General features: G+C 55.2%; 2 protein-coding genes across 12 annotated transcripts; both read left to right on the forward strand.

Annotated features, from left to right (window-relative positions):
* The first annotated feature begins 1762 nt into the window (after positions 1–1762).
* Positions 1763–9016, forward strand: LOC128826924 (membrane-spanning 4-domains subfamily A member 4A-like). Of its 4 annotated transcripts, XM_054010487.1 has the most exons (7): positions 1931–2024; positions 2541–2724; positions 5761–5877; positions 6588–6644; positions 7397–7552; positions 8102–8221; positions 8598–9016. In XM_054010487.1, exons 2-7 carry the CDS (start codon positions 2599–2601, stop codon positions 8691–8693), a joined length of 672 nt encoding a protein of 223 aa, XP_053866462.1. In that variant the 5' UTR covers positions 1931–2024; positions 2541–2598; the 3' UTR covers positions 8694–9016. The 4 variants fall into 4 exon arrangements, with proteins under 4 accessions (XP_053866461.1, XP_053866462.1, XP_053866460.1 ...); XM_054010486.1 differs by lacking the exons at positions 1931–2024; positions 8598–9016 and adding an exon at positions 1763–1840 and having other exon boundaries at positions 8102–8566; XM_054010485.1 differs by lacking the exon at positions 8598–9016 and having other exon boundaries at positions 8102–8566.
* Positions 9017–12205: 3189 nt separating this feature from the next.
* LOC128826925 (membrane-spanning 4-domains subfamily A member 4A-like) lies at positions 12206–21815 on the forward strand. Of its 8 annotated transcripts, none has more exons than XM_054010497.1 (8): positions 12206–12455; positions 16420–16596; positions 17371–17526; positions 19039–19158; positions 19973–20029; positions 20430–20518; positions 20787–20932; positions 21404–21528. In XM_054010497.1, exons 3-8 carry the CDS (start codon positions 17380–17382, stop codon positions 21439–21441), a joined length of 597 nt encoding a protein of 198 aa, XP_053866472.1. In that variant the 5' UTR covers positions 12206–12455; positions 16420–16596; positions 17371–17379; the 3' UTR covers positions 21442–21528. The 8 variants fall into 8 exon arrangements, with proteins under 8 accessions (XP_053866472.1, XP_053866471.1, XP_053866468.1 ...); XM_054010496.1 differs by having other exon boundaries at positions 12207–12455; positions 20787–20938; XM_054010493.1 differs by having other exon boundaries at positions 12214–12455; positions 20430–20564; positions 20816–20938; positions 21404–21614.
* The last annotated feature ends 3682 nt before the right edge of the window (positions 21816–25497 follow it).

Below are 25497 nucleotides of genomic sequence, written 5' to 3' on the forward strand. Positions count from 1 at the left end.
TCTGTAAAATCAGGATGAAAAATAACTTTACAGGGTAATCAAATTTAAAGAGCCCAGAGGAATCCCCTCTAGCCTTAGGTTCAAAGTTACAGCAAACAGAGGTAAACACCCTAGCAAAAGGTACATTTGCAAGTTGAGAAAACAAAGATAAAATTAACATGCCTTGCCTGGCTGTTTACTTACAAGTTTGAAATATGAGAGACTTGTTCAGAAAGATTTGGAGAGCCTGGATTGATGTCTGGTCCCTCTCAGTCCCAAGAGCAAACTCCCCCCAAAACAAAGAGCACAAACAAAAGCCTTCCCCCCACAATGATTTGAAAGTATCTTGTCCCCTTATTGGTCCTTGGGGGTCAGGTGTCAGCCAGGTTACCTGAGCTTCTTAACCCTTTACAGGGAAAAGGATTTTGGAGTCTCTGGCCAGGAGGGATTTTATAGTATTGTACACAGGAGAGCTGTTACCCTTTATAGGTTTCAGAGTAGCAGCCATGTTAGTCTGTATCCGCAAAAAGAACAGGAGTACTTGTGGCACCTTAGAGACTAACAAATTTATTAAAGCATAAGCTTTCGTGGACTACAGCCCACTTCTTCGGATGTGACAAGTGGGTTAGAGCAGGGGGGCTGGGAGCCAGGACTCCTGGGTTCCATCTGTGGCTCTGGGAGGGGAGCACTGGTAGCGCCGTTGCCCCTTGTGGCGGCAGCAGGGCTCTATTAGCACTTCATTTTGCTCAGGCCAGTTCCCCAACCTGGTTCAAGGGGCTCAGAGAGTTGGCAGCCATGGGCTTTAGTGAATGAAAACGACCAAGGGCAGGGGGAAAGCCTGGGTGGGGCCAGCTCTGTGCTGGTTGCTCAGGGCCTGAACTGTGGTCAGATAATGAGCCACAGGTGGCTGCAGCTCTGCACTGGGCGAGCTGTCCCCATGCGGCGTTACGTGCGGCTGTTCCCCAGCTGCTCCACTCCAGAGGTGGGGGCTGTTGTTCAGGGTCAGGGACTGGAACGTAGAGGGTTAATATCATGGGGATTTCACTCCCACCCTCACTCCTGCAACAGAAGTGGACTCATCTGCACAAATTATCTCAGACCCATATCCTTGGGATTGTGTATACAGAGCACTGGGATACAGTTGCTTCTGGGGTGGGGTAGATGGGGAACAGCCGCACATAACGCTGCACAGCGATGGCTTACCCAGATCTGCAATGCAGCCGCCTCTGGGGTGGGCAGCCAGGGAACAGCCACACATAACAGCAGACGAGGACAGCTCACCTGGCACTGGGATGCAGCTGCCTCAGGGTGGGGCAGCCGGGGAACAGCTGCACATAATGGCACATGAGGAAGGTTCGCCTGGGACTGGGATACAGCCGTCTCTGGAGTGGGGCAGCCGAGGAACAGCCGCATATAACGGCACACGAAGATGGCTCGCCTGGCACTGGGATGCAGCTGCCTCGGGAGCGTGATCCCACAAATACAACTGTTGTTTGTCAGCACCCAGAAGACACTTAGCGGCTGCCAAAAGAACAGCCGGGACTACCCCCGAACAGGTTACCCAGGGAACCGTGTCACTGGAGGGTTTTAAGACCAGGCTGGACACACCCTGTCAGGGCCGCTCGGGGGGTCCCTCTGCTCTGACTTGGCGCTGGGCACCCTGAGGCCCCCTTGAGGTTCCCTCCAGCCCCTCGTCTAAGAAACCTCCATGCAGAACATGGCTCAAAGGGCGGAGCCGCCCCGGGAGCTCGGGGGCCTGGCCTGCCATCAAACCACGTCGCCAGCAAGCTTGAGGCAGCGGCCGAAGAGTTCCTCTCAGTAGCTCACCTGTGGCACCAGTTCGTCCCCAGCTGGCCTAGAGGTACCAGGGTCAAATCTGCCCCTGCCCCATCCTAGTGCCAGAGGCCACCGGCTCTTCCCCCCGCATGGGCCTCTCCCGCTTCCTCTCCCTCCCCTGGCTGGGTGCCAGGCCCATCCACTTCCTGCCCGGGCAGAGAGTCCAAGCTGTGGCTCGCAGGAGCAGCCGGGTGTGCTAGGAGCCCAGGGCAAGTACAGCTGATCATAGCCGGGGCACAGGGCGTGGGGGGGGGGGGCGCTCTCTGAGGTGCATCAGCCATACAGGGGCTGGGGGGCTGCGAGCTTAGGGCAGGGGCAGTCACCATGTCTGATGCCCTCCTGCCACAGGCCTGGGAGAGATCCGCTAGCAAGGGGGGGGGGGGGGGCAGAGATGGGAGGGGAAAGGTTTCCTGTGAAAAACTGGCTCTGTGCATACCCCTTCCCCTCGCTCTAACCATAAACCCCCACTTCCCTCTCAGAGACAGGGAGAGAACCCAGGAGTCCTGGCTCCCAGTGCCCCTGCTCTAACCCACTAGACCCCACCCCCCTCCCAGAGCCAGGGAGAGAACCCAGGAGTCCTGGCTCCCAGTATTCTTCTCCTCTAACCACTAGACCCCACTCCCCTCCCAGAGCCAGGGAGAGAACCCAGGAGTCCTGAATCACAGTTGTTCTCATCCTAAATGTGAGACTCTTTGTTCTTTTCCTCTCTTTTTCCTCTCCCTTAGTTGCTGTGACGGCTCCTGTCCGCACTGCCCAGGCCGGGAATAGGCACCCGCTGCTCTGATGGAGGCAGGGCCCTCCGGAGTCGTCCTGCTGACGCAGATCATACCCCAGCCCCACTCGTCAGACTCCTCTGCCCCACCGCGGCCTCTGCGGAAGTTCTACCAGGGGGAGCCGCTGGCTCTGGGCGTGAGTCTAGTGCGGCCGGGGGCTGGCCTGTGAAGGGGACCCAGGGGGACACAATGAGCCTTTCCAGCTCCCTCTGCTGCCTGGGCCATTAACAGGAGGCAGCTGCTGCCCTTGCTGGGTGTAGTCGCCTGATTAGCTTGGATGGAAGATGCTCAGGCTTTTAGGTGCAGGGGGTCCTGTCCTTGGCCACAGGCTGTCATGTGTGGCCTTGGTATAGTACTGTGGCACTGAGGAGCCCAAAGTGCCTTAGAAATGTGGTTGGGGATGATTGCCTCTGTAATACAGAGAGGGAAACTGAGGCACAGAGCTAGGCGGGTGCCTGAGTGGAGACTTACAGCGAGTCAGGGTCAGGATGCATAAGACCTGACCCTCTGATCACCCTCCTCCCCTATGAGTTGGAAATAGAAGCCAGGAGTCCTAGCTCCTCTGTTGTAACCCACTAGATCCCCACTCCCTTCCAGAGCTGGGGCTAGAACCCAGAAGTCCTAATTCCCAGCTGTTTTCATTAGGAATGTTCCACTTGGAAGCACGATGAAATTACGTTATTTTAATCCATTACTTCCATACTAAGGTGATGGGAAATATAGACGAAAACAAAGGTAGATGCTTATCTAAGTTGATTAGTTAGGTAGAGAGATTTACTAAATGCTTAATTCAGTAGTTTAATTGTATAAGTACTAAATAACTGTAAAAAGAACTTCATAACCCTGTAGTAAGGACTGAGTAACCATCTAGTGGGGAATGAATAACAATGTAGTAAGAACAGAGCACCTATGCAATAAAGATTGAGTACTAATGTAGTAAGAACTACGTAACAATTTAGTAAAGACTGAGTGACCATCTAGCAGGGAATGAATAACTATGTAATAAGGATGGAGTAGTCATCTAGTATGGAATGAATAACCCTGTAGTAAGTACAGAGCATCGATGCAATAAAGAGTGAGTAAGGATATAGTAAGAACTGAGTAATAATGTAGTAAAGACTGAATAGCCATCTAGTAGGAAATGAATAACCATGTAATAAGGATCAGGGGGTAGCCGTGTTAGTCTGTATCCACAAAAACAGCAAAGAGTCCGGTGGCACCTTAAAGACTAACAGATGTATTTAGTCATATATAACACTTCTTGAGGTTTTTTACCCACGAAAGCTTATGCCCAAATAAATCTGTTAGTCTTTAAGGTGCCACCGGACTCCTTGATGTAATAAGGACTGAGGGTATGTCTTCACAACCTGCTGGATTGGGAGGGGAGGGGGAGCAGCGATCAATCCAGTGGGGATCGATTTATCGCGTCTAGTCTAGACATGATAAATCGACCCCCGAGTGCTCTCCTGTCGACTCCTGTACTCCTGCACTGCAAGAGGCGCAGTCAGAGTCGATGGGGGAACAGCAGCAGTTGACTCACCGCGGTGAAGACACCAAGGTAAGTCGATCTAAGTACGTCGACTTCAGCTACGTTATTCATGGGGGCAGGGGATAGCTCAGTGGTTTGAGCATTGGCCTGCTAAACCCAGGGTACAATCCTTGAGGGGGCCACTTAGGGATCTGAAGCAAAATCAGTACTTGGTCCTGCTCGTGAAGGCAGGGGGCTGGACTTGAGGACCTTTCAAGGTCCCTTCCAGTTCTAGGAGATGGGAAGTTGTGTAACTTAGATTGATCCCCTCCCCCCAGTGTAGAACAGGGCTAAGTAACCATCTAGTAGGGAATGAATAACCATGTAGTAAGCACAGAACATCTATGCAATAAGGACTGAGTAAGGATGTAGTAAGAATTGAGTAACAATGTAGGAAGGACTGAGTATTCATCTGGTAGGGAGTGATTAACCTTGTAGTAAGTACAGAGCATTCATGTAGAAAGGACTAAGTAACATTGTAGTAAGGATTGAGAAGCCATCTAGTAAAGAATGATTAACCATGTAGTAAGGACGAGTATTGGGGGACTCAGGGCCCTGCACCCCCGGCCTCCTGCGATTCACCATGACTCTCAGCCAGCCAGTAAAGCAGAAGGTTTATTTGGATGACAGGAATACAGTCCAAGACAGGTCTTGCAGGCACAGACAACAGGGCCCCCCTCAGTTAGGTCCAGCTTGGGGTCCCAGGGCATGCCAGCCCACCCCCCCTTTGGGGGGGGGGTCAGAGCCATCTCTGCCTCCCAGCCATCTCTCCAGCCCGCTTCCAGCCCACTGCCTTCAGCGACCCCTCCCACAGCCTTTGTTCAGTTTCCCGGGCTAAGGAGTCACCTGGCCTTCAACCCCTTCCTGGGTTCTCATGTTACACACTCAGGTATTCGCCCTCAGGCAGACTCAGACTCCCATCCCCCAATGCAGACTATTCAGCCACACTCCCCTGTCAGCATTCACACACCACAGTAAGAACAGTCCCAGTTCGTCACACCAAGTAGTAAGGACTGAATAGCCACATAGTAGGGACTGAGGCCCAGCTTTACAAAAAGAACAGGAGTACTTGTGGCACCTTAGAGACTAACACATTTATTAGAGCATAAACTTCTTCGGGCTGTAGTCCACGAAAGCTTATGCTCTAATAAATGTGTTAGTCTCTAAGGTGCCACAAGTACTCCTGTTCTTTTTGCGGATACAGACTAACACGGCTGCTACTCTGAAACCAGCTTTACAAAGGTATTTAGGTGGCCAAAGTTGCAGAGAGGCGCAAGTGGGACTTACCAAGTCTTATACAGGTTAGGTGCCTGCAGCTCATGGAAGGTCAATGAGAGTTAGGCACCTAGCTTTGGCACTTTTGTCAAGCCCAGGAGGTCACCCAGCAGGCCAGTGGCAGAGTTGGGAATAGAACACAAGTCTATGAGGATCCATCTAGAGGCTTTATCCTCTCATGAATGACTAGCCATTTAGAAAATACAGAGACTCCGTGTAGTAGGGACTGTGTCACTGTGTGGTAGGGATGGAGTAACCGTGTAGTAGGGACGGAGTAACTGTGTAGTAGGGACAGAGTAACCGTGTAGTAAGTTCCCCAGAATGCAGCTCCTGGCCAGTAACATGTTATGCTCCACGGTGTCTCTGCAGATCACACAGATACTCATGGGCATTGTGCAGGTAGCTTTCGGCATCATCCTGAATCTGGCGAATGGCTATCAGATAATAGCGATACAGGCGGGGACCCCCTTTTGGACGGGGATCCTGGTAAGTCCTAGTGGTGGGGGCTTCGGGGTGTGTGTGTGAAAACAAGGAGGACATCGTCTCCGAATCCTCACTGTAGGGCAGTTTAGCCAGCCATCCCCGTGCCCTGAACCCGGCTTGCTGGAGCATGGCCAATGGTCTTTGGAAGCCCACCTGGCACTGCCAAGGGTGGTGGAGTGGTGACTGGGGCACTGGCCGTGGGGCCAGGAGAGCTGGGGGTTGCCCCCTAACCTGCCGCTGGCCTGCTGGACGAGCTTGCATGTCCCCTCTGTGAGTCCTCGGGGTGGCCACTGGCTGTGTGTCTGTGCAAAGCCCTGACCTATCACAGGGGCTTCTTTTGCCCCTATCCCTGCAGCACCTCCCCCATCTTCAACTGAGTCCCTGTGGGGCATACAGAGCCTCTGGCATGGGGGGAAAGGGAAGAATGGGGGGATCCAGAACCCCCTGGCATGGAAGTGGGGGGCACATAAGGCCCTTGGCATGGTGGGGAGGGAGCCTCTGGGATGTGTAATGAGCTTGAGTAATGTGTAACCTCCCCCCTCCACCCTCCTCGGTGTATTGATCCTCACCCTGCCTGTGAGGGAGGGAGTGCCATTATCCCTAATGCATGGAGGGGAAACTGAGGCACCAAGCGAGTGGGGGGCACTGGGATGGTCTCACCTCTTAGGCGAAGAGTGGGCAGCAGCCTTGACCCATCTCTGCTTTCCCCCCAGTACATCCTTTCGGGGTTCATTTGTGTGACGGCTGCCAAGAACCCCAAGATCTCACTGGTAAGGAACGAGGCTTTTGTCCCCTGTTTTTTGAGCCAGATGGAATATATTGGGGTTTCCCCTCCAGGAGAGTTAAATGAAACATGAAAAATTTGGGGGGGAATTCACTGCAAATTCCAAAGGAAAATTTTGACTTTTTTCCCAACACTGAAAATTCCCATCCAAAAACCGCCCAAACGGCTGAAAATTGAAACATTTTACCCAAAAACCGTCACGAAAGGAAGAATTTCCAGGGGGAAACCGCCACCAAAAAATCTCCCCCCCCCCACAGTTTTTTCAGACAAAAACAGCAGCGCACCCCAAACAGCTGAAAACGGCAAATTGGCTGCCCAATTTTGCCCAAAAAAGAGCAAATTTGTAGCTGGAAGCTGGTAAAAGGTGCAGGGAAAATGAAAAATATCTACTCAAAATTGCCCCAAAGCCCAAAATGTCGCCACTGAAAACTGCAGCGAATGGCTGAAAATCACCCGTTTTGGGCTGACGATTGTAACAAGGAACCGGAGAAGAGCTCTGGAGCTCTTGCCTCCTTCCCCAGTGGATGCTGGGACCCCACCCACCTTGTCTCTCTAGACACTACAATCTCCACCGACCTGCTGTACCGTGGAGACTGGGCACAGGCCGAGGGCGTCTGGAGGGGTGCAGGATTCAAGGGCAGGAGGGTGGCTGGGGGGATGCAGGGGTGGGAGGTGTGGGGTGTGTGGACGACATAGCTGGGCCTCCCAGCCCCACGTCTCTGACGCCTTCTCTCCCAGGTGAAGGCCATGCTGGCTATGAATACCCTCAGTGCCATAGTGGCCGGAGTGGGCATCGCCCTCTATTCGCTCTCGCTTATCTTCTACTACCCGCACGGAACCTGCCAGTGGATCGAGGAGTCCAAGTCCTGCGCGCCAACCTCCCGAGTGCCTGCGGTGAGTCCAGCCGCCCCCCGGGCCTGCCCAGCTCTGCCCCGCGAAGCTGGGGGCACTGGTGCTATCTGTGACCCTGCTCATCAGGCCGTGGCCCAGGAGTTGGGACTGATGCCCTGAACGCCATTAGGGGGCGCCATGCTGCAGAGAGGGAGCAGGGGCTCAATGAAGGGCTCAGCGCTTCAGGGAGCAGGGTGGGAGGTCCCTAACGGGCACCATGCTGAAGGGAGCGGGGCAGGGGGCTCAGCAGGGGCGCCGTGCTGTGGGGAGTGGGAGGATCAGCAGGGGGCGCCGTGCTGTGGGGAGCGGGAGGCTCAGCAGGGGGCGCTGTGCCGTGGGGAGTGGGAGGATCAGCAGGGGGCGCCGTGCTGTGGGGAGTGGGAGGATCAGCAGGGGGCGCCGTGCTGTGGGGAGCGAGAGGATCAGCAGGGGGCGCCGTGCTGTGGGGAGCGGGAGGCTCAGCAGGGGGCGCTGTGCTGTGGGGAGTGGGAGGCTCAGCAGGCGGTGCTGTGTGTATTGTCAGTCAGTCCCTCATGGATCTCCCCTGGCCAGGATACCATGCTTGGGGTAACCATGATTCTCCTCGCCTTCACCATCCTGGAGTTCTGCATCTCCATCTCCAGTGCCGCCTTCGGGTGCAAAACACTCTGCCGGGACAGCTACGGCGACACGGTGACAGCCTCTGTGCGAGGGGACCGGGGTCTAGGGTTTAGAGGTGGGTGGGGGACTGGGAGCCAGGACTCCTGGGTTCTATCCCAGGCTCAGAGAAGGGAGTGGAGTCTAGAGGTTAAAGCCAGGGCTGAGGACTCCTGGGTTCTATCCCTGAGTATGTGAAAAATTTGTCCAACCCAGCTCTTTCTAGAACAGTTGACAGATGTGGGACCCCTCCACCCCCCGAACTCCCGTACTTCCCTAGGGAGGGAGCTGGGGAGTTATTCCATGAACAATTTGTGGGGGGAAGAGTAGGGGCTACAGGGGAATGTGGGGGACAGGGGAGTGGCTGGCCCTAGGGCTGCCCCTCATGCTCTCCTCCTGTCTCTCCCTCCAGTCCGTGGTGATTTATCAGAACATGGGGCCCCCAGCTGCCCTCACCAATGACCCCCCCAAAGCCCCACCCCCTTACCAGGACACCCAGACCCCCTGAGCCGTGCCCCACGACAGCCACCGGCAGACCCCAACTACTGTGAGCTGCTGCCGGCCCTTGAGTGGCCCCCAGGGGGCAGCGCAGCATCTGGGCCAGCACCGTGGATGGTGACAACCGGGACTCGCTCCTGATGGTGCCATCTACACTAATGGTGTCACAGCTTCCTGCTGCGGATTTAAAGGGACAGTGCGAGACTACAGTGTGGAAAATTACAGCTTCTTTCTTTCTTTCTTCTCCGCTGCCCACAGGATCTGATTCCTCTCTGCTGCACATTCACCCCTGATCTCCCCACACCCAATAAACGTGTTTCATATGAACGACCAGCCCCAGTTTCTGCCTCTCTTATTCATCAGGGTCCCCTGACTTGGCAAAGGGACAGGGGCAGCCCAGGCATGGTCCTGGTATTGTAGACGCTGCCAAAATGCTGGACCTGGGGTGGGCACCTGAGAACAGGCATGGCACAGACCCGCGGGGCTGAGAGAAAGGCAGTGCGCTACGTGCTCTAAAATGCACATGGGAACTTGGATTGCCTTGAGAGCTGGTGTTCCTCTTGGGGCTACAGGGGATTTTGAGTGAGGGGTTCCCGAGAGGCACCCCTCCCCCAAGAAAACAGCTTTGCTTAAGGTGAACAGATTCTCCCCATTTTCTTTGCACCCAGACAGGGGTCAAGCCAGGGGTTGGTTCCTGCCCTGAGCAGGCTCAGTCGCTCGCCATTTATCCCGGCTAGTACGTGGCACCAACCTGCCCCTCAAGGGAGCAACGCTGAGCCCGGGGTTCACCTGAGAGCCTGCCCCTGGAGACGGGGGTGTGGCTACCGGGCACGTGCCCAGGGAATGATGCGGAGCCGGCGGAGCCAGCACGCCCAGCTGGGCTGCCAGCCGGGCCGAGCTCCCCGAGCTGGTGGAGGTTAAAGGAGCATGTTATGGGCATGAAACCTGAGCCAGCCCCAGGCGCTGGCAGTTCAAATACAGGCATGGACTGAAATCGGGGGGTGGGGGAGTAAACCTGTTGCTAAACTGTACCTGTGTTAAAGGCGGGCAGGGGGGATTTGGGCACAGCGGCAACTTGGGAAGGGCTCAAAGGAACTCAGACATGCAAAGGCTGGTGGAGAAGGGAGTGAACATTAGGGGGTGGAAGCGGGGGAGCGGAGATTAGAGTGGAGGTGGTTATGGGGAGGGGGCTGGGTGGTAGGGGACAGGAGTTAGAGGGATCAAAGGATGGGGTGGGGATTATGGTGACACTCCTCTGTGATAGTTCTGAAAAAGTGTGTGAGTGGGGGGGGCTCTAGTGGTTAGAGCAAGGGAGCCAGGACTCCTGGGTTCTCTTCCAGCTCTGGGAGTGGAGTGGGGTTGAATGGTTAGAGCAGGAGGGAAGGAGATAGAAGTTAATTGCAGGGAAAATCTTCCCCTCCCCCCCCAATCCGGCTGCCCCTGGAGGGGACTGTTGAGAACAAACTGTTCTCTCCCTGGGGCGGGAAATGCCTGGCCTGGGGCCCGGCCTGGGGAATGGGGGGAGCCAAGGAACTATCCCTCGGGTGGGGCAGACTGGGATCTGGGTCCTGAAGGGTTAATATTGAGCAATGGTTTAGCAATGACTTCCTCTGCCAGTAACCGTGACCCTGGAGCTGTGCCGAGCCCCCCCCCCCCCCCCCCCGCAGCACGATGCCCTACTCCCCGTAGCATGATGTCCCCTGCCCCACTCCCCGCAGCACAGTGCCCCCTAGCTCTGCCCTCCTTCATCGTCACAGTTACTGGCAGAGGGAGTCATTGCTAAATCATTGCTAAATCATTGCTCAATATTAACCCTTCAGGGGCCAGACCCCGGTCTGTGTCTGTCACACCTTAGGGCCAGTTCCTTGGCTCCCCACATCCCCCACCCTTCTTACTTCCTCTTCCTCCCCGGCCAGGCTCCCGGCCCACATGCTTCCTGCCCCAGGTTGAGAACAGCTCGTGCTGTGCAGGTCTCTCCAGAGCAGCGGGGGCTCCAGGAGCCAGGGTCCATCTCTGTGGGGACGGGTCGGGGGAGCCGGGCATCGGGCGATGCAGCCTCGTTCACCTCCGAGGACAGGACAAGAAGCAATGGGCTTAAATTGCAGCAAGGGAGGTTTAGGTTGGACATTAGGAAAAATTTCCTAACTCTCAGGGTGGTTAAGCCCTGGATCCAATTGCCTAGGGAGGCTGCGGAAAACCCAGCATTGGAGGTTTTAAAGAGCAAATTAGACAAACCCCCATCAGGCATGGTTGGGCTGTTACAGTCCTACCATGAGTGCAGGGGACTGGACCAGATGGCGCATCGAGGTCCCTTCCAGTCCTACACTTTTAGAATCACTGAACAAAGCAACAAACCCTTAGGAGAGTCTAATCAGCTCCTCCCTTGACCATTGCAGAGAGAGGATCGGATCGGATCGGAGAGCTAGGCTACACTACAGAGTTAGGTCGACGTCGCCTTAACTCTGTTCACGTCTACACTCCAGCAGGGCTCCGCCGATGTGAGTCACCAGCTACGCTGACCCAATAACGCCGCCCCTGTGAGAGGCGTAGTGCTTAGGTGGGTGTAGCTAGGGTGACGCAGTGACTGTGTAGACACTGTTACTTACATCGCCTGCATGGGGCTCACAGCCAGAGCTTGGCCAGGCTGAGAGCTGGCGCCCCGCTGCTGGGCTGACAGCTGGACCCCTGCTGCTGCCCCCGGTGAGGGATGGGGGCTAGGAGAGCTGGGGGTTGCCCCCAGAGCTGCCGCTGGCCTGCTGGGTGAGCTTGCATGTCCCCTCTGTGAGACCTCGGGTGTCTGTGCAGGGCCCCGACCTATGGCAGGGGCTTCTCTGGCCCCCATCTCCGCAGCACCTGGGTCCCTTCCCATTGTCAGTAGGTCTGGTGAAGTGAGGCCTGACACGCCGCTCAGTGGCTTGTCTTTGTCCGCCCTTCTGTGTGGGTGTTACAGGATCATGTTTGAACGCCGCATCTGATCAGCGCCAAACTGTCAGGGCAGAACCCTGTCCACTTGGGGGGCACTAGAAAAACAGAAGGGAAAAATGGTGAGGGACACTAGAGCCACTGGCATGGGGAAAGAATGGGGGCACCCGGTACATGGGGGCACACAGAGGCCCTGCCATGGGGCAGATTCCCTTGTTAACCTGTTCCAGTACTCAGCTCCCCTTCGAGTTAGAAAGTTGGACCTAAAATCCACCCTTCAGTCTCACCTGCTGGGGATTAACCATCACTTCTCATCCTTCGTTGGACAAGAAGAATAGCTGAGCGTGTTAGAACAGCCCTGGCCCATTTAAGGGCTGTCATCAGGGCCCCGCTTTGTCACCTTTTTGCTTTGCGGTCGGCGCATTCCCACGGGGAATTTGGGGGTTGAGAAATCTGCACTTTCCAACAGCAAAACATCCCTCTGGAAAACCTCCCGTCAGCTCTGGATAGAAGCTCAACGCTCAGCCTGCACCACAGCTCGGTGCCTCCAGCCCTCCGCTGCTCACCCTTCTTTTGGGCAAGGGGAAGGAAATGATTAGTCTGGAGAAGTCCTGCTGCTGAGCAGAGTATTGTCTGCAGCCTGCTGACAGGAACCATCGTGCACCAGGAAAGAAGCGCAGGGGAACTGGGACACTGTCCAGCCCCCGGCCGGCCTTATTCTTACTTCGGCTCCAATCAAGGCGACGATCGTTTCTGGAGCTTCCCAGGAGGGGCCCCTTGTTTACGGGACGGGGTCCAAGCTCAGCTCTTTCCTGCCGGAGAGAGAGCCAGCTTCAGAGCCGGATGGAGGGTGAGCCGGCGGCAGGATGGGATTGGGGAAGGGGATTTGCCCTGGCTGGGTCTCTCCGGGGGGCGTGGCGGGGTGCTGGGGTGGGGGCTGTCGGTTAGTGGAGGGGTCAGGGATTCTGTCCCCATGTTGCTGCGACGGGGCAGACGGAGCTGGGAGTTCAGGGGCACGAGGGACCTGCGTACAGCACACACGCTGATACACACTCACGCTCACACACGCACTCACCTACCCCATAAACAGACACACACGTTGCCCCTTCTGACCTCAGCGGCTAGTCAAAGTAGGGGGCTCGGGGGACGCTCCAGCTGGAGGCAGAAATCGGGGCTAGCCAGGGATTGGCTTTGACACAGTTTTGTTTATTTGCAAGCAGCGTACGACGTTCCGTGTCTCTGCGCCCAAATCAGACAGTCGCTCAGCTTGTAGCCCCCCCCCAAGGCTCCCCAGCCAGCCCCAGCCCTGGAAGGTCTCTCTCTAGCTTTTTCCAGGGTCGCATTGTGCAGACAGGGACCCGCTTGGCTTTTCTAGCCTCTTTGCCTTTGCCTCTCTCTGGTCTTGGCTTGCTCTGCACTTCAACATTAGGCTGACCTAGCTACAGCGCTCCGGGCTGTGGAAAATTCCAGGCCGTGAGCTCTGGAGTTTGGGTGACCTCACCCCCGGTGTGGACCCCAGGCCCATGTTAGGATTCTCCCGTCGACCTAGCGACCTCGTCTCACAGAGGTGGATTCAATACAGCGATGGACCCCCCCCCCCCCATGACGTTGGAAGGGTCTGCACTAGTGATGAGCTGCCAGACTGTTAACAACCGGTTCCCTACCGGGTCTTCGGCAGCACTTCGGTGGCGGGTCCTTCAGTGCCGCCAAAGAGCCGGCGCGAGTGTACGACCCGCCGCCGAAGTGCTGCCACCAATCCGTTATTAAGTGCCGCCCGGTGAGTACAAGCCCAAGACCCCCCACCCTAACTGCCCCCCAGGGCACCACCCCCTACCCAACTCGCCCTGCTCCCTGTCCCCTGACTGCCCCGACCCCAGGGGTGAAAGTAGAAATAGGGACTTACCGGTACGGGGCTGGGTTGGGGCCAGCTCTGGCCCCCAGAAGGGGCAGGGCCTCAGGCGGAAAGGGCGGGGATGGGGGGTCAGAGCCAGCCCCGGCCAGCCCTGTACCGGTAAGTGCCCTCCCCCTCCCCCACCGGGGTAGCAGCGGCAGCCGCGGGCTCCGGCAGCAATTTAAAGGGCCCAGGGCTCGGCCGCTGCTACCGCCTCGGGCCCTTAAAACCGCTGCTGGAGTCCCCGGCTGCCGCTGCTACCCCAGGGCTCCAGCAGCGGGGCTCCGGCAGCAATTTAAAGCGCCTGGGGCTCCAGCCGCTGCTGGGAGCCCCAGGCCCTTTAAATTGCCGCCTGGGGAAGCCAGGCCGCCCCAACCCCCTCCCGTTCCCCGTCCCCTGACCGTCCCCCCCAGAACCTCCGCCCCCTCCAACCGCTCCTTGTCCCTTATCCAACCCCTCCTCCCAGCCCCGGCCCAACCCCCTTACCATGCCCAACCCTTTAACAGCCGGTTCTAAACCGGCTTCTAAATTTAAGAACCAGTTCCCGCGAACCGGCTCCAGCTCACCCCTGGTCTGCACGAGAGTGCTGTAGCCGTGCAGCTGTAGCGTAGACACCGCTTGTGTGTGAGCTCAGTGTCTGGGTATTCTCGCACACAGCCCTGCCCAAAACAATACTCAGCCCAAAAACTCTGTGTGTGTGTGTGATATGCACTTTTTGTCTTTACTGGGGATTATGTTTACAGCTATGTTAATGGGAGGGTGAGTTCACACCTGTCAACCTGACCAGGGTTTTAATCCAAATTATAGAGGTTTAACCCAGCCCATACCAAACACACACACGTACACACTCAGAGACTCACAACAACAATGGACACAAACACACAGTCACACTTCCAGCACTGGAATGGGTTACCTAGGGAGGTGGTAGAATCTCCTTCCTTAGAGGTTTTTAAGGTCAGGCTTGACAAAGCCCTGGCTGGGATGATTTAGTTGGAGATTGGGCCTGCTTTGAGCAGGGGGTTGGACTAGATGACCTCCTGAGGTCCCTTCCAACCCTGATATTCTATGATTCTATGATTCCCGCCACACTCACATATACACGCACGTTCACACAAATACACTCAGAGAGAGACAGACATACACAACAGAAACACACATTCATACAACCTCTCTCACACACACCCACTGAAGCACACTTACAGACACATCAAGCTGGCAACCAGAGAGATGCAACATGAACACATGGACAGTCCCCCACACACAGTCAGATACACAGAGAGTCACGTGCACATATGGATAGTCCCATGCACTAGGGTTACCATATTTAAAAAATAAAAAAAGAGGATACTCCACGGGCCCTAGCCCCACCCCTTTCCCACCCCTGGCCCCGCCCCAACTCCACCCTTTCCCCGCCTCTTCCCCAAAGTCCCCGCCCTAACCCCCCCTCCTCCCTCCCAGCCGAGCGCTACTGGCTTTATGGTTTGCCGGGCAGCCTCCAGACCCTGCGCCCCCGGCTGGTGCTTCCCCAGTGCAGCTGGAGCCCGGGAGGGGAAGCGCCCAGCCGGGGGTGCAGGGTCTGGAGGCTGCCCGGCAAACCATGAAGCCGGTAGCACTCGGGCTTCGGGCAGCCCCTATGCCTCTGGACCCTGCGCCCCCGGCCGGGCACGTCTCCTCCCCGGCTCCAGCTGCTCTGCTCCTCCCCGGACTCAGACTTCGGCTCTGTTTAAGAGCCAAGCTGCCTGAGCCAGCGCTACCAGCTTCGGGCAGCCCCCGTGCCTCCGGACCCCAGCTGCCAGCCGGGCACTTCCCTTCCCGGGCTCCAGCTGCTCTGCTCCGGCGGCACAGGGTCCGGAGGCACGGGGGCTGCCCGAAGCCGGTAGTGCTGGCTCGGGCAGCTTGGCTCTTAAACAGAGCTGAAGTCTGAGTCCAGGGGAGGAGCAGAGCAGCCGCGGGAGAGGAAGTGCCCGGCCGGTATTTTTCCCGGACATGTTCGGCTTTTTGGCAATTGCCCCCGGACGGGGGTTTGATTGCCGAAAAGCCGGACATGTCCGGGAAAAAACGGACATATGGTAACCCTACATGCACAGACAGACACACAGAAAGTCACATACACACGGACAGTCCCCCCCACACACAGTCAGACACACAGAGAGTCACGTGCACATATGGACAGTCCCACCCACAGACAGACACACACAACCACACACACCTTAGTCCATTGTGGAAGCTCAATGGCTCAGAATCTGGGCTCCTTACCGGGGCTCTGGCTCTGGCTATAACCACAGTGTTTTGGGGGATACCTCCTCACACATCCTGTATCACCCCTGGCCTGTGCATCTCTCCTGACTCCCAGGTCCTCTCCCCTTTCCAGACCAGCTCCCCTTCCTGTCATAGCCATCTCTGCTGGGGCCCCCTACTGAGCCCCCTGCAGCACGGCCTACTGGGGGTCTATCTCCTGCCCACTCCGTCTCCAAGTGGGGCTGCTAGTCAGGGCATCTCTCTGGCTCTGTTTTAGCTCCTCTCCGCTCAGTTCTTGAGACCCCTCCGCGGGGGCTTTGCTCTTTACTAGGCAAGAAAAATGGCACAACACTCCATGTTCAGCCAGAACCAAGCTCAGCCCTGCCTCTCACACCCTCTCTATACCCAGCCCAGCAGGTTCTTCACCACCATGGAGGTTTCCAGTGGAACCCAACCTGGGCCATGGGGGAAGTTGGGAGACATACTGGACTCCACAGCGTCCCCTGCTGCTCACTGAAGTGATGCCGATGTGGAGGGGTAGAGCGAGGGTGATGATAACATGACCTGGGCGGAAGTGGAGTGGGTGGGAAATCATCCACCTGAGTTATAAATGGGTCATCACCCCATTTCTGATCATCACCTGGCAGAAAAAGAAGACCTTGAATTTTCCCCACACTTTGATTAGATTGAGACTCTTCCCAGACTGCGCCTCACTGAATCCTCCTTCACTGAGAAGCTGGTTTGTACGGCTCTGGAAATCTGCTGTGATGCTGGTGTGAGCAGTGGGAAACCAGTGTGAGTGGTGGGATACCGGTGTTAGCCAGGGGATATTGGTGTTAGCAGTGGGATATTGGTGATCAAGGTGAGATATTGGTGTGAGAGGTGGGAAAATGGTGTGAATGATGGGAAACTGGCATCAGTCATGGGATATTAGTGTTAGCAGTGGGATATTGGTATTTGAGGGGAGATACTGCTGTGAGAGGTGGGAAATTATTGTGAAAGGTGGGATACTGGGGTCAGTCATGGGATATTGGGGTCAGTGGTGGGATACCGAGGTTAGCTGTGGGATACTGGTTTGAGAGCTGTGAAACAGATCTGATATGTGGGACACTGGGGTCAGTGGTGTGAAAGGAGGGACACTGGTGTTAATACCGGTGTCAGTGGTGGGATACTGGTGTCAGAGAAGTGGGATACTGGTATGAATGGTGAGAAACTGGTGTTAGCAGTAGGATCTTGGTGTCAGTGGTGGGATACTGGGGTGAGCGGTGGGAAACTGCTTTTAGAAATGGGATATCAGTGTCAGCCAATTGAACAACTATCCCATCGCTTCACTGCCATGTAGGAGGAAGGGGCAGGTTCATGGGGCACAGACCATGGAAGCCATGTTTGGTTCAGTAGCGCCCCCTGCTGCAGGTGAAAGTGATGGCGATATTAAAGGGGTGAATTAAGGTGATATTAACACGGGGGTGATTGGGCACTGCAAGGAAAACCCTGACCTGTATCTCCCCTAGATAGGGCAAGAGGTGATGGAGATGAGCTGGGGGCAGGGCTTATCTGTTATCCTGGGGTAGGGGGGTGTCTTTTACCTCCCCAATGCCCTGCCGGCACAAAGAAAGCCCAGCTGTTATCTCAGCAGGATTCTGCTATGGCCACCACCGTGACAGCCGGCTCAGCCGGCCCCATCACCATCGTCAATAGGTTCATCACCCAGCCCCACATGGCCAGTGCTGCCATCCCGGCCAAACTGCAGCCCCTGGAGAAGTTCCACAAGGGGGAGCCGCTGGCCCTCGGGGTGAGTATCCTGCGGACTAAAAGGGATAACTGCTTTCGGGAGGCTTCCCCACCCACCTGGGACAATCAGCCAATGAGAGCTTGTTCTGATGATGTCGTGATTTGAAGGTGGTGTCCCATTGGCCAGATGCTGGGGGATGGAATTCCAGAGGACGATTCTCTCCAATGCTTAGGATACACTGGGTGGGTGTTTACATGACCCAGCTCTGTCTTCTTGCTGCCCCCATGTTTGCCCGGACGTGAGCGTCGTGCTAGGGAGGAACCTGGCCCAGTTACCCCAGAAACGCCAGCATAGTTCTTGCAGAGAAGGCAGCCAGCTGGGGCCAGCGTAATCCCCTGACAGCGGGCGCCTATTCCTCCTGTACCTGCCAGACCATGGATCGCTGTCCCTGATCTCAGGCAGTGCCCCCTGACCATTGCTTTCCAAGCCCAGAGCCCCCCATGACAAGCACCTGCATCCAGCCTGTCTGTATTTCAGCATGTCTGACTTCCCTGGTGGGAGCCATGGGCTGGTTCACAGGGACTGTGGCTTCTGCTGGGATTATAATTCCCAAAATTTTGTGATGATAAACCCCATAGAAACATTAAATTTGCCTCCCTCATGTCCTAGATCAGACCCACGGGCCCATCTAGCCTGGTAACCCGTCCGCTCCCTGCTGACCCGGATCAGACCCATGGGGGCCTTTCCATGGGCACTTCTAGCACAGTATCCTTCCCAACTCCCCCTGCTGTGTCAGATCTGACCCAGGGGCCTACTTACCCCTTCCCTACCATAAACTCGTGGTGTGGCCCTTGGGCAACTCCCTCAATCTTGCTCCGTGCCTCAGTTTCCCTACCTGTACAATAGCAATAACAGCACATTTCTGCCTCCCAGGGGAGTGGGGATGGGGAGGATCAATGCATTAAAGACTGAGACCATGAGAGGCTATGGCGATGGCAGGGCTGTCCCTAGGGGGGTGTGGGGCCTGGGACATCGGTTCCAAATTTCTAATCTGCCGGGGGGTGCTGCCCCCTGGCCGCACCCAGGCTCCGCTCCCACTCCACCCCTTCCCCCCAAGGCCCCACCCCGCCTCTGCTCCTTCCCAGCCCAGTTCTGCCCCCTCCCACAAGCACGCTGCGCCCTCCCTCCTCTCCCCTTCCTCCCAGCACCTCCTGATGCCACAAAAAACATCTGATACATGGTAAGCGATAGGTGCAGATTGGCAGGGCCCACCGGTGGGCAGGAGGCGCTAGGGGAAGGGAGAGGTTCTCGTAGGGGGGGCTCCTCCTCGCCCCCCCGCCAGCTTGCTGCTCGCCTCTCCATTCGCCTCCTCACCCCGCTCGTCCACCCACTTCCTGCCTCACCTCCCCGCCTGCGCGGGGCCCCGATTTGCCGTACCCAAGGGACGGCTCTGGATGATGGGCACCAGATAAATACCCAAGACAGAGGGACCTGTTAAGAGCACCAAGGGAAAAGCGACCCCTAGCGAGCTTGGGGTGCAGTGATGAAATTCTTGGCTTCGCTTCCTGGTAGATCACCCAGATCCTAGTTGGAGCCATGCAGTTTGCTGTCGGGATGGTGATGGCTATGGTCAACTCCTATTTTTGGATATTGGCGTTGAGTGTGCACGTCCCGATATGGAGTGGGTTGCTGGTAAGTCTCCACCCCACCCTGCCCTCTGCCATTGGGTCACATGTAGGAGCAGGGAAGGATTGGAGCATGCTCAGTGCAGACAGACCCTTTGGAGAATCTAGCTGCCAAATTCTAACACATCTCCACGGAGCATGTGCAAATGGAAATTTTTCAAATGCTTATAATTTGGCCAAATTTGAGTGAACTTTTTATGGAACAGCAAAAGGCACATCCTTGTCCCTAGGGTGACCTCCCCCGCTACGTTTCCAGGCCCTGCTCTAAAGCATGCAGGCACTAGAGCTTCTCAGTGAAATGGTTGTAAGAATTATTTTTACCATGGGCAAAACAACATACTTTCCCCAGCCTCATTCTCAGCAATGGCTGAACAATTTGGACTGAAATTTATCCCCCAAATTGAGCCTGCAGCAGGCTGAGAATGGGAAATTTCAGCCCTAATAGTTAATGCTTGGCAAAGTTATCAGCACCTGAAAGTAGGGTCTTATAATGGGATGTGTTGGGCAACCTTACCTCTAGGTGGCGCTAGCAGCAGACCCTACAATAGAATACGTGGGGCTCTAATCCCACCAGGCAGCTTGCCAGGGTGCCGGAGAGAACTATACAGATGTGCAGGGTCAGGCTGTGGGTGGATCAGCACAGACATTGGTTCCCATGTGGCCACCAGCCTTTACCCTGTCTCCTGCTGGACTACCTCTCCCAAGCTCACCCTTGTCTAGTATTTCCCAGCATGCATAGCACCTATCCACCCCGCTGTGCTCCGTGAGCGCTAGACACAGGCACAGCCCTGCTTCTAACCCTTTCTCTCTTCCCCTCACAGTACATCATCTCGGGGGCCCTCTCAGTGGCGGCTGCAAAGAATCCCAAGATACAACTGGTACGAATTGATGCCTCAGTTTCCTTCCTTCCTTCCTTCCTATCTATCTATCCCTGTACACCCCCTCTATCTATCTATCCCACACACCCCTCTATCGATCTATCTATCTATCTATCTTATACCCACAATCACTCGTTCTTTCCAAAGTGGTTGAATTATTTGAACCGTACCTCAATCCAGCTTCGCGATTTAGCCCCTAAATGTTCCATCTGAGCGAGGGTTTGGCCATTAGGCTGTCCTGCTACAGCAATGGGAGTGAACATTATGATCACAATAATGGGATGTCATCGTGTGGGCTCTTCCCACAGCCAGGGTGGGGCTGGGCTCTGTGCCATGTTGTCCACGTGTGTCCAGCTGGGCTCTCAGCGCACGCCTCTCTCCACCCCCGTCTCCCATCCAGGTGAAAGGCAGCCTGGGAATGAACATCATCAGCTCGGTGCTGGCCGGATGTGCCATGATCCTGTACCTGGTCAGCTTGATGGAATCCAGGTATCAGTACAGGTGTAACTGGTACCCGGAGGAATGCATGGCTTATGTGAGTACTTGGTACTGCAGCACGAGGGCAGGGCTGTCAGCGCATCCATCCCCCTGCTCCCACGGGGACCCACCTGCCTCCCATGGCCACCTGAGGGACTGCCTTACCCAGCTGGCAGGGGCCTTTCCCCTCCAAGGGTGCTGGCTTTGATCCAGCCCCAGGATGGGGGCATGGCTGGCTTCGGGGGTGAGGTTAATGGGACATGGGGACTTTGCCCTGTAGGGAATTCAACAGTTTCCTGTTGGCAGAAGGTAACCATGGCCTGCATCACGGTTCTGTCCCTGTTCACCTTCCTGGAATTCGTTGTCTCCATCTCCACTGCAGCCTTTGGGTGCAAAGCCGTCTGCCGGAACAGCTACAGCGAAGTGGTAATGGTGCGTCACCATGGGGCCTGTATTAATGACAGGGACGGTGGAGGGGTGTTTATTGGCTTACAGGAGGAGTGGTGGGAGCCAGGACACCTGGGTTCAATTTCCATCTTGGGATGGGAGTGGGAATCATAGAAGAGAATCTCAGGGTTGGAAGGGACCTCAGGAGGTATCTAGTCCAACCCCCTGCTCAAAGCAGGACCAATCCCCAGACAGTTTTTTTTTTACCCCAGTTCCCTAAATGGCCCCCTCAAGGATTGAACTCACAACGCTGGGTTTAGCAGGCCAATGCTCAAACCACTGAGCTATTTCCCCCCCCCTGTCTAGTGGGCTAAAGTAAGTGTGTGTGGATGGGGGGAGAGATTGGGAGCTAGGACTCCAGGGTTCTATACTGGGAGCACATCACTGGGGTGTTGCTGGGCTGAGAGGCACGCTTGAGTCCTGTCCTGATAGGTTTACCTTTTCCTGCAGTCTGTGGTCATTTACCAGAACATGGTGCCTCCAGGTGATCCAACTACTGCCACCAACACCCACACTGACGCTGTTGCCTGCACTCCTCCCCCTTATACGGACATCGCCACCCCATGAGCTGCTCCCTAGGGCAGCTACTGCTTGGATCACCAGCTCCCTACATACCGTGGAGACCCAAGCAGCAGAGTGGGAACTGGTCATAGCACCTCACTCCCGACACTGAGCCTGCTGACCCCCATGCACTGATCACACTGCCCATGGCGAGAGAGATGCCTGACCCACAGCATCACACAATCGATCTGCCGGTCTCCTGGCCCTTTCCGTTCCATCCCTGTGGATGGGATTTCAGCCCCAGGTCCCACACTCTATAACATGTCCAGGCTGTCTCCAATAAAACCTTTTTCTCTAATCATCCAGCCCTGATTTCCTTTGCTCCTGCGTTCAGTGGGATCCCCTGATCCTAAGCCCCAGCCCCAGGTTGTTGCGGGGATTATCTGGACTGTCCCTGATGCCCCCCACTAACAGGGCCAGTGTGCGCTGGGGCCCAGGATGAAGTGCCTGGAGCATGATGGGGAGCACGGCAGGAGGTTGGGTGGCAGGGGTGACTGTGAGAGCAGCTTTGGTGGGGGCTGTCGGAGAGAGACAGAGCATGCAACAGAAAGAGAAAGAAATGACCAGAGCTGGGGATAGAACCCTGGAATCCTGGTTCCCAGCCTCCCTGCTCTAACCCGCTATGGTTCTTCCCCATGCCCCTCCCAGCTCCCCCCACCCTTCAGTGACCTGGGACCTCCTCCGCAAGAGAACTTGGCAGGATGATTCCCAGAGCACCTACTGATTGCGGGACCCCAGTCCCCGAGCCCACCCTCCCCCCAGCTCGCTTGGCCTCATCTGGCTCTGGGGTAGGAGACAGCTGAGCTGGGAGCCCAGCCAGGAGCCACAGGGCCCATTCTCTGAAGCCTCGGAACTTTTCACCCCAATGACCATCACTGATCTTTGACCGTATCCCCAGGCCTGGCGCCTCTGGGCCTGCGTCTGTGCTCCAAAATCTGGGAGCCTGCCCTGCCTTCATTTAGCATCAAGCTTTTAGGTTTGGTCTCATTCTCCACAAGGGACTCAATGCTTTGGGGAATGGGGCGGGGCCTCGGGTGGAGAGGGAGTGGACTACCCGCGGGGAAAAATAAGAGTCAGCATCTATGGATCTGGGCTGAGGTGGACATGCACCAGTACGTGATGCATTGAGGCAGCCCATGGAGGGACCTCATGTCCGGTGTCCCAAAGTTGTGTACAAAAGACCACCAGGCAGACTTACCCTGTGTTAAACAACCCTGTACTGGGACGGAGAACGGGATGGGCAGGGGTGGGGTTACAATTGCTAGGAGGGATATGAAGCCGTAGTTAATAGTAAGAGCTGTGAGATGCTCATTGGTCACTGGAAATTCTCCTGGTTTCCAGCCTAGTGCACCTTCCCCAAAGCTAGAGAGGGTTTTCTGTGGGAGGGGCTGTCTGTTTTGCACTCAGGGGTCTGGGATCTGGGCAGAAAAAAGTCTGAGAGCTGGTTAAGTATTGGGTTTGGGTGCTGGTTCTGTGCACTAAACCCACCTCCTGACTGGGGCTCTCCAGTATGAAAAGACTGAAGTGGACCATGCCTATGGATTTTTCCCTAGCTCTGGGCAAAGAAGTGTGATCAGGAAGCTGATTATTTTTTAAAAATTGTCGAAAAACCTGTTAAAAACGGACTCCGAATTTGCATCACAAACCTTGCCATGGCCTTTGAACCAGCATGTTAAATTTCAAGGTAATTTGACTAAGCATCTGGTCTTCAGAGAGGATTGAAAACCTCTGTCTCTCTGCAAAAAAGTATGATAAGCACATTGAAATTTTAAAAATGGGTCATTTTGGGGGGTTGTATCTCAGGAACCCCTTTATAAAATGACCCTAGATCTGTAACAAAAACTTCCCCCAGCCCCTGAATTGGTGTGCCAATTTTCAAGGTGCTCAGACAATGCTCATGGATTTTAGAACAGTTTGGATATCCCCGTCTCTGCTAAAATGTGTCAGAAAGCTGAAATATTAAAAATGGGCTGTTTAGAGGGGCTGTATCTCAGGAACTCCTTCATCTAATGACTCTAAATTTGCATCACAAACTCTGCCATGGACCCTGAACCAGCATATCAAATTTCAAGATAATCTGACTAATCATGTAGGTTTCAAGAAGGATTAAAAGTCTCTGTCTCGGTGCAAAAAAAGCATGATAAGCAAGTTGAAATATTAAATATGTGTTCTTTCGGGAGGGCTGTGTCTCAGGAACCCCTTTATTAAATTGCCTCAAATTTGCACTGCAAAGTATATCCCAGGCCCTGAATTGGTGTGCCAATTTTCTAGGTGCTTGGACCATGCATATGGATTTTTTAACAGTTTGGATGTCCCCATCCCTGCTAAAATGCCTAAGAAAGTTGACATAAAATAAAGGGTCCTTTTGAGGGGCTGAATCCTGAGCATCCCTTTATCAGAGGACCCCCAATTTGCTCCACAGACTATGCCACATGCTGCCAACCCACACGGCAGCTTTCGAGCTTATCGCCTGCATGTGGAATTTTTTTGAGCGGTTTTGGCACAAGCCCCGTGAGAAGGAAACGTCCACTTCTAAGCAGCTCGAACACTCTACTGCTGCAGAGGCTCCCTGCTTGGAAGGGTCCTGGTCCAGACTTAGCAGGGGGCCAGGTCAGAGCCCAGTGTGATTACGGGGAGGAGCCGGGGGGTATTGGCGGGGTTGGAGGAGATGGTTTGTGTGTGTTGCTAGCTATGAACTGTGTGGGTGTGTATGTGAATTGCGTGTGTGGTTTGTGTGAACTGGGTGTTTATATGAGACGCTTGTGTGTGAACGTGAATTGTCGGGAGGGGTTGCGTGAACTGTGTGTTTATGTGAATTGTGTGTGTTTGGTAGGGTTGCAAACATGGCAATTCTAAAATCAGGGACTGTTTCTTAGCCCCCCTGCCCTCCTCCTTCCGATATTATCATTAATAATAACCAGCAGGACTCACCTACATTCGCCAGGGGTATTTCTTGCTGCTGGGGACATTGGCAGAGACTCTGTCAGTGGGGAGGCTGCAGCCTGGGAGGTCTGACCCCCCTGCCAGGCACAGGCCTTTCCTGCCCCTGGTCCTGGAGCGCAGTCTTGTCTGATTTCCCCATGCAGAGTGCAAAGATGCCCTGGTGAGTACTGGCCCCTGCTGGACAGGACCCCCACTGACTCCAGCCCCCGAGCACGGCTCCGTCTGCTTTCCCCGTGCAGTTGCTGATGGGCAGGGCCAGCGTACGGGGCCGTGTGCCCTGGGGCTGCACTGAAGGCCGGGGTGGTAGGTAGGGTGACCAGACAGGAAGCGTGAAAAATCGGGACGAGGGTAGGGGGTAAGAAAAAAACCCAAAAATCGGGACTGTCCCTAAAATTGGGACATCTGGTTACCCTAGTGGGAGGGGAATGGAGAGATGCTCCCGTGAGTACTGGCCCTGCTGTTGAAATATGGGATAAAAGGCGTCCTGCGCTGACTGCGTCCGGGACAGGCAATTTTCTATTTAAATAAGGGACATCCCTTGTCATACAGGACTATTGGCAGCCCTAGTTTGTATGAACTGTGCCTATGTTTATAGGAATTTTGTGTTTATGTGAATTGTGTGTGTGTTTATACGAACTGTGTGTAAGTGTGACCTGTGTGTGTGTTTATGTAAGCAGAGTCAGGATGAGCTCTACCCTGACATCTGGTGGTGAATTGTGGTGAGTTGTGAAAAAGAACTTCAGGGCTGATCTTGTTTGCATAGGCACACCCATTCCGCCTAGCATGAGCCCACAGCCGCCCAAATGGTCACTTTGGTTGCTGTGGGATCCCTGGTTTCTCTGTTATTGAGGCGGGAAGAATAAAGGGTTGTTACCCTGATTATGTGAATCAAGGACAATGAAACTGTTTTATGACAGAGGAACTCGCCATCGACTAAGTAGCACTTGCCAGACAAGGGACATGGGTTCCAAAACCCAGTGAATTAAGAGAGGTGGGGGATGGGCATTTGTAGTGGATGATATGGGCTCTCTTGGGGGGCT

Source organism: Malaclemys terrapin, chromosome 21 (assembly GCF_027887155.1).
Source record: "Malaclemys terrapin pileata isolate rMalTer1 chromosome 21, rMalTer1.hap1, whole genome shotgun sequence".
Taxonomy (NCBI): domain Eukaryota; kingdom Metazoa; phylum Chordata; order Testudines; family Emydidae; genus Malaclemys; species Malaclemys terrapin.